The 11854-nt window shown below is 45.3% G+C and overlaps 1 protein-coding gene across 2 annotated transcripts; it reads left to right on the top strand.

The window, feature by feature from the left end:
- Positions 1-1494: 1494 nt before the first annotated feature.
- Positions 1495-3760, top strand: LOC100216696 (uncharacterized). Of its 2 annotated transcripts, none has more exons than XM_008674029.2 (2): positions 1495-2469; positions 3400-3729. In XM_008674029.2, the coding sequence occupies exon 1, from the start codon at positions 1629-1631 to the stop codon at positions 2445-2447; it is 819 nt and encodes a 272-aa protein (XP_008672251.1). In that variant the 5' UTR covers positions 1495-1628; the 3' UTR covers positions 2448-2469; positions 3400-3729. The 2 variants fall into 2 exon arrangements, with proteins under 2 accessions (XP_008672251.1, NP_001136574.1); NM_001143102.2 differs by having other exon boundaries at positions 1568-2474; positions 3400-3760.
- The last annotated feature ends 8094 nt before the right edge of the window (positions 3761-11854 follow it).

Genomic DNA, 11854 nt, shown 5'->3' on the forward strand with positions numbered 1-11854 from the left:
ACCCCCGGAAAATATCATATACTATCAATTATGTTAGTGCAAGCATGCTATCAAACAGTTTAGTTTATCCTATCAAAATTAACTGTGACTGATATTTTACATTTAACCCTACGTATTGCCTAATACCCATTTACAGTTACAGGATATGTCCTCTAACAACTGGGCTTATTGCTTTTTTAGGTCGCTCTTCGTTGCCGCTCGCCAAAATACCCCGGTATTCGTTGCGCTCGTCTAATTACCCCACTTAAACCCCTTTCCTAGCTAAAATACCCCACTGCTCTAATTACCTGTTATAATGGACATTTATACCCTTACACCGTTTCTTAACGTCACGTTCTCTGCTGTTACTTGTGCCCGATGACTGTTGCATGCGTCCTTTCGCGCCGCCATCGCAGCTAGGTCTTCATCTTCTTTGTCACGCCGGCGGCAGCGCCATCACAGTTGCCCGCTCCATCCGATCGCCCCATCCCGGACTCCCGGTGCCCGCCTCATCTGATCGCTATCCGCACCAACTTCATCCTCGTGTCCCTCGCAAGGTAACAGCAGATTCCAATAACATATTTGTTTTCCTTTTGTTGCGTGGCCACTAATAGGAATGTGGATTTTGGTTTGCCAGGTTCTTCATCCCGTGCGGCTGGTAGACTTGCCAGGTACTTGGCGTTCTACAACCTGCACTTGAGTAGGACGTCAGATTTAATCTCAGTGATAGTTACGTAGAGCATCCCAGGTACCTAAAACAATCATCCGTCGCCTGCATATTTAATTTCTATGATCATATAAATATAAACAATGGCTTTTCTTTACTATGAAGCGATCATGGACGATGAAATTGTAAGTATAGGCGTCGACGAGGGAAGTGAATCCAGTGGCAGTGGTACTGGTGATAGAGAAGACATTGGTTTTACTGGTGGAACATTGTTTGATTGGTCCATGCTACAAATTGAGGAGCATGAAATTCATGAGGGAATTGGACGTATTGACGAGGATGAGATATACATCACATTGGGTCTTAGAGATGAGGATGATTCACAGCATGGTGCAACAACACAATTTGTTTGTTTCACAATCAAGTTTTGCTCCGCAGAGTAATGGTGCAGATTTGAATGACTATGATGCTGACGTGCTGGTTGACGACGATATTCCAGAAAGTTTCGATATATTACATGATGTAGATCGTCCAGAGATGCATTTGGGTATTATCTACCCCTCAATGGTAGAATTTAGACTAGCTGTGAGGCAATATGCTATAAACGAAGAATTTCTTCTTGGAACAATAAAGTCCGACAAAGAAAGATACAGGGTGTATTGTCAAGGGAACGTGACGTTAAGAAACGGTGTAAGGGTGTAAATGTCTATTATAACAGGTAATTAGTGCAGTGGGGTATTTTAGCTAGGAAAGGGGGTTAAGTGGGGTAATTAGACGAGCGCAACGAATACTGGGGTATTTTGGCGAGCGGCAACGAAGAGCGACCTAAAAAAGCAATAAGCCCCTAACTCTTCTGTCTCGTCTCTGTCCGCGCTGCCGGCTATCCATCTCCGCTGAGCACGACAGCACCGTCCCCAGTGGCAACTCAATCGAAGCCGATCCAGAGTCCAGACTAACCTCTTGGCCTCCGCTTGTTCCGGCCATGTCGCGCTTCTTCCGCGGCGCCGCCCTCACCGCTGCCGCAGCGGTTGCGGGCCTGTCCTCTGCATTCTCGCGGAGCCTCATTTCGCCCCTCCCCCTTGCGGCTTCTCCCTCTTCCCCGTCGACGCTCATCGCGGCCTCCGGTCACCTAGCCCTCGTACGCGCGCACCCAGGTCTTCGCGAGCTCGACGCCATGCTTACACCGGCCTCCTTCCTCGTTGACGCGACCCAGGCGTTCCTCATTGTCGCACTGCGCTGTCCGCCTATCTTCCCCGAAACGATCCGCCGGAGCCCGGAAAGCCTCGCCGAGCAGATCCTGTCCGCAGAATCGGAGGGCCACACCGCGATGGAGGAGGCAGCCTTGAAGGCCCGGACCATCATGGCACTCATGGATGCGCGTGAAGGCCGCCTCGACGACGCGCTCGACGCCATCGTGCTCCTCGCCGCGGAGCGCCCAGGCGACACCACCTTGCGCCTCTATGCCGCCGCGCTCTGCTACGTGCTAAGCCGCCACGAGGAGGGGGGGCAGTGGCTACAAGATTCCGCCGTGCCCGACCTCTCCCGCTACGAGCACAAGTTTCATTTCGTGGAGGCCGTCCTTAACGCCGCGATCGGTTCCGCGCCGCGCGCCGTGGTGGGCTCGGAGGAGCTGGTCTTGGTCAGCACGCTCTGGCTGCTCGAGATGTCGATGTGGTCCATTTTCACGCACGGTAATCTGCGGGAGAGGCTTCTGGTGTTAGCGATGATGGCATTCCTGCGGGGCGTCGTGGCGAGGAAGTTACACAGAGATGATGGTCCAGCAACGAAGCAGGGATCTTAGGAGGCCACCCCAAACTAACTAGGTGAGGTGAGATACTAAAACGCGTTTCTCACACTCTTCTGCTACTTATACTGTGTATTCAAATTTCATCTCGTGGTCATTATGCTATGTTGAGGCAATGTCGATCTTACAGATCCTAATTTGTTGATGATGTGTCTCCATTTGAGTGATGAACAAGTTCAGAGTATTACTAATAGATTTCAAGCATTTCGACGAAGCTAGTCTATCTAGTTTTACCATTGCAGTGGCATCATTTTAATGATCCATGAAAAACCATGACACCTTGAACGTGTGGCTTTTTTTTGCAACAACTCCAGTTTGAGTTGAGTGGAATCTGCTACCTGTTTTGGTGGACAATTCAACACTGGAATGGTTGAATTAGGAGATGAATTCAAGATACTTGTGTTAAATGCACTCTGCTACACATAGGAACAATCTTGTTTCCTATGGAATAAATGTGTATCCAATAATAATTGCTAGGATTTTACCTTACTGTTCTTCTTTCAAAAGTTTAATGGCACACCATATGTGTGGTAGGATTTTACCTTACTGTTCTTCTTTCAAAAGTTTAATGGCACACCATATGTGTGGATTTTCTTGCTCAGTTGTCTCGAGACTTGATAAGAAACCCATATAAGCCCGGAATTTCAAATTTGCAATCTATCTATTTCTATTAGATCATTAGCTGTTAGATCATTGATGTTATAAGATCACACAGACTGAATGTAACACACATGTACATTAGAATTGATTGTTGAAAGCTCATTCGATTCCTGTATTTGTTTTACATGCAAGCTTTTGTAGATGTATATAATGCATATGCCTAAGCATGCAAACCTTCACCTATTAGTTCTCTTGTGATCAGTTTTAATTTCAGTCAAATGTTTTTTTTTCATCTGTATCAAATCTGTGTTTAAAGATGTTTGGTCATGACTAACAGAAATTTTTGCAGGTGAATTGTCTTTAGAACTCCATTCACGTTTAGGTGACCGTGTCTGGAAATTCATTGGTTAAGACGGAGTATTGAAGTCAAGTGGTGATCACTTAATCATTAGCTGTTGTTGAAGTGTTGTGCAGAAATCCTCAACCAAATGCATATTGTCCAAATTTGACTTTTATCTTGGCGCTGCCGTTATATTCCATAGACTGGTACGAAAGTAATGCATTCATGCCTTCGCTGGTTTCGCAGCCAAGGTGCGAATAGCAATGTTAAAAAGCTGTATGGATTGTTAGAATTACATTCATATGCTTGGAGGTGTCATGATAATCTTTTACTCTTCAATTTTTCTCGCAGTTACTACCTTTATGCTAAATTAAAGATTCTTTTACTATGTATCTAGAAAAATTAAAATAAACTAATGAGGTGTTTGATTTGATGAATCACTCTATCCAAAAATTAAGTGGTGCATCATAGATCCATTCCTCAAATTTGGTGGAATGACTTTATTCCACATATTAGTACTAAACAACTAACTATGAGGAATAAGGTGGTGATGGATTAACTCACTCCATTCCACAAACCAAACAAAAAAGTAAGGAGTGAGAAGATGATGGACTACATCATTTCTTAAACCAAACACTCCATAAATGTGTAAGTCTTTTCATAAACAAGTGGTGGTAGTTTGGATCTTAGTTTATCTACACCAACGGAATAAAATGGGACCCCTGCCGCTCTCCTCTCATACCCACACCTCCTTTCAGCGTGCCGGCTCATTGGAAGGCAATGGTGACTGGTGAGAGGTTCAGGCAGGCCACAGGGAACATAAAGATAGGACGGGGACGACGGTGATGCCAAGCATCGGACATGCGATCGGTGTGTGTTCGCTTCGTATTAAAGTCAGCTATTTAGATTTCTGTTGTAACTGTATTTTATAAAGACAAACAATGTTGAAATATTGCAATTTATAGAGATAAAAACATTGTTAAGAAGTAGTAAAAGCTGGTACGAGTTAAAGCCAAAAATTGGTACGGATTAAAGCCAAGCGAACAGCCAAATATAGATGCGATGGTGATCGCTGCTCGGGGGTTGCGGTGGACATGGATGCGAACGGAAATAGACTGTGGTGCGCCTCCAGCCCTCCACCTTTATCTTCCCGACAACCACTCTCCAAGACCCCTAGTTGTACCGCGTGTCCGCGTCACCATTACGGTTGATTTGGTGACCAAGAATCACGAGGGGATCCATAGGAGAGGATTTCTATTACTATTTAAAATTGAATAGCAATGGAATTCATTTCTCATGGATCCGCTCATGATTAGAGATGTCAATGGAGACTAGATATCCGCTAACCCTTGGGGAATTCCTCTATTAGGGTTAGGGTATGGGACAAAAATTATTCCCATTGATATAAATATGGGACAAATCCTCACTCATTGGGTAAGCGGGTATGGGCAATCATCCGAACCCAATTACTCATGGGTAATATTCACACAGTAAAATTAGGTGTACAGCCTAATAGGCAATAATCGTAACAACTACCCTACCTCTCCCAACCCTTTAAGCTCCCATCCACCCAACCTAGGCAGCCAGCCACCAACCGCCCCAGCCACCAGTCCTTGTGTTACTTTGTTTTTGTTGTTTTATGTGGTTGAACAATGTTTTTTCTTATTACATGTCGGATTTATTGGTGATATATTGTTGTTGGATGTCCTGTGGCTATTAGTAGCATATAAAATATAATGTGATAATGCTTTTCTTGTAGGGGATGGGAGTCATTGGGGACCCGATACCCAAATGGGGATGGGTATGGGATGAATCTTATACCCATGATGGGTATGGGGATGGGGATGAGTATAGTTTCATGGGGATGGGTATGTGATGTCCAAACTCGGTAGGGAATTACCTATTGACACCTCTACTCGTAATCCCTAATCATCAAACCAGCCTTTAGAGGTCGCCAATACGTGGAGGAGTTCTTCACCGAGACCACGCGAACATGAGGGAGACGGACGTTGGCGAGGCTAAAGAGGCCCCCTTTATCTGCGGGAGAAACCGCCGACGAAATAGGGGAGGTGTAGAGGTCTGCCATGAGGTAGGGACGTCACTGTAGTCGTTAGAAGGTCTATGGGCTCACATCTCTGCACGGGTATGGCACGCTGCAGGCAGCTTAAACGGGCCGATCTGGCCTAGTAAGCACGGAAAAAAACAGGCCGGACAGGATTAAACAGGTCGGACGACTTAAATGAGTTGTTTGTGCAATGAGTTGTTAATAGAGATTTTATATATAGTGACCGAGAAGCGGGCCTAAGCGGCCGACCATTAAAAGCAAGTTGTGTCGGGTGAAAGGGAAATAAGCTTACACCTTTTCCTAAAATGATTTTGGTGGTTGAATTGCCCAACACAAATAATTGGACTAACTAGTTTGCTCTAGTCTATAAGTTTTACAGGTGCCAAAGGTTCACAATAAGCCAATAAAAAGACCAAAGATGGGTTCAAATAAAGAGAGCTAAAGACATCACAAAGGCACCCTGGTCTGGCGCACCGGACTGTCCGGTGTGCCACCGGACAGTGTCCGGTGCACCAGGGAACTCGAAGCTGAACTTGCCACCTTCGGGAAAATGGGAGGCCGCTCCGCTATAATTCACCGGACTGTCCGGTGTACCAGCGGAGCAATGGCTACTTCGCGCCAATGGTCGACTGCAAACGCATTCAATGCGCTACAGTGCGCGCCAGAGTCAGAACAGCGCCAGACGGCGCACCGGACAATCTACAGGACCTGTCCGGTGCACCACCGGACAGCCCAGAGGCCCCACCAGTCAGAGCTCCAACGGTCGAACCCTAACGACCGGATGACGTGGCTGGCGCACCGGACAGTGTCCGGTGGCACACCGGACTGTTTGGTGCGCCATGCGACAGCAGCCTTTCAACGGCCACTTTTGGTGGTTGGGGCTATAAATACCCCAACCACCCCACATTCAATGGCATCCAAGTTTTCCACCTTCAACACATTACAAGAGCTATAGCATTCAATTCTAGACACAACCAAAGAGATCAAATCCTCTCCCAAGTCCGGAATCACTCCAAATCAAATAGTGACTAGAGAGAGCGACATTTGTGTTCATTTGAGCTCTTGCGCTTGGATTGCTTCTTTTTTTCTCATTCTTTCTTGTGATCAAACTCAATTGTAACCGAGGCAAGAGACATCAATTGTGTGTTGGTCCTTGCGGGAACTTTGTGTTCCGTTTGATTGAGAAGAGAAGCTCACTCGGTCTAAGTGACCGTTTGAGAGAGGGAAAGGGTTGAAAGAGACCCGGTCTTTGTGACCACCTCAACGGGGAGTAGGTTTGCAAGAACCGAACCTCGGTAAAACAAATCATCGTGTCTCACTCTTTATTTGCTCGCGATTTGTTTTTCACCCTCTCTCTCGGACTCGTTTATATTTCTAACGCTAACCCGGCTTGTAGTTGTGCTTAAGTTTATAAATTTCAGATTCGCCCTATTCACCCCCCTCTAGGCGACTTTCAATTGGTATCAAAGCCGGTGCTTCATTAGAGCCTAACCGCTCGAAGTGATGTCGGGAGCATCCGCCAAGAGGGAGATCGGGACCGGCGAGAAGCCCGCTACAAGCCATGGGAAGGCTCCATCCGGGGAGTCCGCCAACAAGGTGAAGGGATCCCCTTCACACGACAAGTCGCGTCGGAGCGGTGACAAGAAGAAGAAGATGAGGAAGGTGGTCTACTACGAGACCGACTCTTCGTCGCCATCCACCTCCGGCTCCGACACGCCGTCCGTAACTTCTAAGCGTCATGAGCGCAAGAAGTTTAGTAAGATTCCCCTACGTTACCCTCGCATTTCCAAACGTACTCCTTTACTTTCCGTCCCATTAGGCAAACCACCTATGTTTGATGGTGAAGATTATAATATGTGGAGTGATAAAATGAGGCATCATCTAACCTCACTCCACACTAGCATTTGGGATGTTGTTGAGATTGGAGTACAGGTACCATCACCGGGGGATGAAGACTATGATTCGGACGAAGTCGCCCAAATCTGACACTTCAACTCTCAAGCCACCACTATACTCCTCGCCTCTCTAAGTCGAGAGGAGTATAACAAGGTGCAAGGATTAAAGAGCGCCAAGGAGATTTGGGACGTACTTAAAACCGCGCACGAAGGAGATGAGGTGACTAAAATCACCAAGCGGGAGACGATCGAGGGGGAGCTCGGTCGGTTCCGACTCAACCAAGGCGAGGACCCTCAAGCAATGTACAACTGGCTCAAGACCTTGGTGAACCAAGTGCGCAACCTCGGGAGCACAAAATGGGATGACCATGAAATGGTCAAGGTTATTCTTAGATCACTTGTTTTTCTTAACCCTACGCAAGTTCAATTAATTCGTGGTAATCCTAGATACACACTAATGTCTCCCGAGGAAGTGATAGGAAATTTTGTGAGCTTTGAGTTGATGATCAAAGGCTCAAAGAAAATCATCGAGCTAGATGGCCCCTCCACGCCCGAAGCACAACCGGTCGCATTCAAGGCAACAGAGGAGAAAAAGGAGGAGTCTACATCAAGTAGACAACCCATCGACGCCTCTAAGCTCGACAATGAGGAGATGGCGCTCATCATCAAGAGCTTCCGCCAAATCCTCAAGCAAATGAGGGGGAAGGACTACAAATCCCTCTCCAAGAAAGTGTGCTACAAGTGTGGTAAGCCTGGTCACTTTTTTGCAAAATGTCCATTATCAAGTGATAGTGACAGGGGCGACGACAAGAAGGGAAGGAGGAGAGAAAAGAAGAGGTACCACAAGAAGAAGGGCGGCGATGCCCATGTGTGCCGCGAGTGGGACTCCGACGAGAGCTCCTCCGACTCCTCCTCCGACGAGGACGCCGCCAACATCGCCGTCACTAAGGGACTCCTCTTCCCCAACGTCGGCCACAAGTGCCTCATGGCAAAGGACGACAAAAGGAAGAAGGTAAAATCAAAATCCTCCACTAAATATGAAACCTCTAGTGATGAGGATAACTCTTGTGATGAGGAGGATAATTTGTGCACCCTTTTTGCCAACCTAAACATGCAACAAAAGGAAAAATTAAATGAATTAATTAGTGCTATTCATGACAAGGATGAACTCTTGGACTCTCAAGAGGACTTCCTTATTAAAGAAAACAAGAAGCATGTTAAGGTTAAGAATGCTTATGCTCTAGAAGTAGAAAAATGTGAAAAATTATCTAGTGAGCTAAGCACTTGCAATGATATTATTGCCAACCTTAGAAATGAAAATGCTAAATTAATTGCTAAGGTTGATTCTAATGTTAGTGATGTTTCAATTCCTAATCTTAGAGATGATAATGTTAGTTTACTTGCTAAGATTGAAGAATTGAATATCTCTCTTGCTAGCCTTAAGATTGAAAATGAAAAATTAATTGCTAAGGCTAAAGAATTAGAAGTTTGCAATGCTTCCATTTCCGATCTTAGAGATAACAATGATATTTTACGTGCTAAGATTGTTAAACTTAATTCTTTCAAACCCTCTACATCTACCATTGAGCATGTTACTATTTGCACTAGATGTAGAGATGTTAACATTGATGCTATTCATGATCACATAGCTTTAATTAAACAACAAAATGATCATATAGCAAAATTAGATGCTAAAATTGCTGAGCATGAGATAGATAATGAAAATTTTCAATTTGCTCGTAGTATGCTCTATAGTGGGAGACGTCCTGGCATCAAGGATGGCATTGGCTTCCAAAAGGGGGACAATGTCAAAATTAATGCCCCTCCTAAGAGATTGTCTAACTTTGTAAAGGGCAAGGCTCCCATGCCTCAGGATAACGAGGGTTACATTTTGTACCCTGCCGGTTATCCCGAGAGCAAAATTAGGAAAATTCATTCTAGAAAGTCTCACTCTGGCCCTAATCATGCTTTTATGTATAAGGGTGAGACATCTAGTTCTAGGCAATCAACCCGTGCAAAATTGCCTAAGAAGAAAACTCCAATTGCATCAAATGATTCTAAAATTTCATTTAAAACTTTTGATGCATCTTATGTTTTAACAAATAAATCCGGCAAGGTAGTTGCCAAGTATGTTGGGGGCAAGCACAAGGGGTCAAAGACTTGTGTTTGGGTACCCAAAGTTCTTGTATCTAATGTCAAAGGACCCAAAACCATTTGGGTACCTAAAATCAAGAACTAAAAATTGTTTTGTAGGTTTATGCATCCGGGGGCTCAAGTTGGATCATCGATAGCGGGTGCACAAACCATATGACAGGGGAGAAGAAGATGTTCTCCTCCTATGAGAAAAACCAAGATCCCCAACGAGCTATCACATTCGGGGATGGGAATCTGAAAGTCGCCTAGAGGGGGGGTGAATAAGGCAGAACTGAAATTCTCAAAATAATCACAACTACAAGCCGGGTTAGCGTTAGAAATATAATCGAGTCCGCGAGAGAGAGTGCAAAACAAATCGCAAGCGAATAAGGAGTGTGACACGCGGATTTGTTTTACCGAGGTTCGGTTCTCGCGAACCTACTCCCCATTGAGGTGGTCACAATTCACAAAGACCGGGTCTCTTTCAACCCTTTCCCTCTCTCAAACGGTCCCTCGGACCGAGTGAGCTTTTCTTCTCAATCACTTGGAACACAAAGTTCCCACAAGGACCACCACAAGATTGGTGTCTCTTGCCTCAATTATAAGTGAGTTTGATTGCAATGAAGAATCAAAGAAAGAAGAAAGCAATCCAAGCGCAAGAGCTCGAAGGAACACAAGCAAATCTCTCTCTCTAATCACTAGGGCGTTGTGTGGAGTTTGGAGAGGATTTGATCACTTGGGTGTGTCTAGAATTGAATGCTAGAGCTCTTGTAAGTAGTTGAAGTGGAAAAACTTGGATGACTTGAATGTGGGTTGGTTGGGGGTATTTATAGCCCCAACCACCAAACTAGCCGTTTGGTGGTGGCTGACTGTCGTATGGTGCACCGGACAGTCCGGTGCACACCGGACATGTCCGGTGCGCCAGCCACGTCACCAGGCCGTTGGAATTCGACCGTTGGAGCTTCTGACTTCTAGGCCCGCCTGGCTGTCCGGTGTACACCGGACAAGAACTGTAGATTGTCCGGTGCACCGTCTCCCGCGTGCCTGACTTCTGCGCGCTTCTGGCGCGCATTAAATGCGCCTGCAGGTGACCGTTGGCGCGAAGTAGTCGTTGCTCCGCTGGCTCACCGGACATGTTCGGTGAATTATAGCGGAGCAAATTCCCGAAGCTGGCGAGTTCCAGAGCCGCTCTTCCTTGGGGCACCGGACACTGTCCGGTGTACACCGGACAGTCCGGTGAATTATAGTGAAGTGCCTCTAGATTTTCCCGAAGGTGATGAGTTTGGCTTGGAGTCCTCTGGTGCACCGGACACTGTCCGGTGGTGCACCGGACAGTCCGGTGCGCCAGACCAAAGGTGCCTTCGGTTATCCCTTGCTCTCTTTGTTGAACCTCATACTTGGTCTTTTTATTGGCTAAGTGTGAACCTTTGGCACCTGGATAACTTGTACACTAGAGCAAACTAGTTAGTCCAATTATTTGTGTTGGGCAATTCAACCACCAAAATCATTTAGGAAATAGGTGTAAGCCTAATTCCCTTTCAATCTCCCCCTTTTTGGTGATTGATGCCAACACAAACCAAAGCAAATATAGAAGTGCATAATTGAACTAGTTTGCATAATGTAAGTGCATAAGGTTGCTTGGAATTGAGCCAATATAAATACTTATAAGATATGCATGGATTGTTTCTTCATTTTTAACATTTTTGGACCACGCTTGCACCACATGTTTTGTTTTTGCAAATTCTTTTGTAAATCTTTTCAAAGTCCTTTTGCAAATAGTCAAAGGTAGATGAATGAGATTTTGCGAAGCATTTTTCAAGATTTGAAATTTTCTCCCCCTGTTTCAAATGCTTTTTCCTTTGACTAAACAAAACTCCCCCTAAATAAAATTCTCCTCTTAGTGTTCAAGAGGGTTTTGATATATCAAATTTGAAAAGCTACTTTCTCCCCCTTTTGAACACAATAAGATACCAATGTTAAATTTATCAATTGAGAATCATACCAATTGAAAAACTCTTTTTAAAATTAGGTGGTGGTGCGGTTGTGCGGTCCTTTTGCTTTGGGCTAATACTTTCTCCCCCTTTGGCATGAATCGCCAAAAACGGAGTCATTAGAGCCCTTCAAGTAACTTTCTCCCCTTTGGTAAAATAAAATATGAGTGAAGATTATACCAAAGTAGGAGAGATGCTTTCTCCCCCAAATATGGAGAGTTGCGCGGAGCGACGGCGAAGGATGAGTTACGGAGTGGAAGCCTTTGTCTTCGTCGAAGACTCCAATTTCCTTTCAATACACCTATGACTTGGTTTGAAATAGACTTGAAAACACATTAGTCATAGCATATTAAAGATACATGATCAAAGGTATATAAAGG

This window comes from Zea mays, chromosome 3 (assembly GCF_902167145.1).
Source record: "Zea mays cultivar B73 chromosome 3, Zm-B73-REFERENCE-NAM-5.0, whole genome shotgun sequence".
Classification (NCBI taxonomy): domain Eukaryota; kingdom Viridiplantae; phylum Streptophyta; class Magnoliopsida; order Poales; family Poaceae; genus Zea; species Zea mays.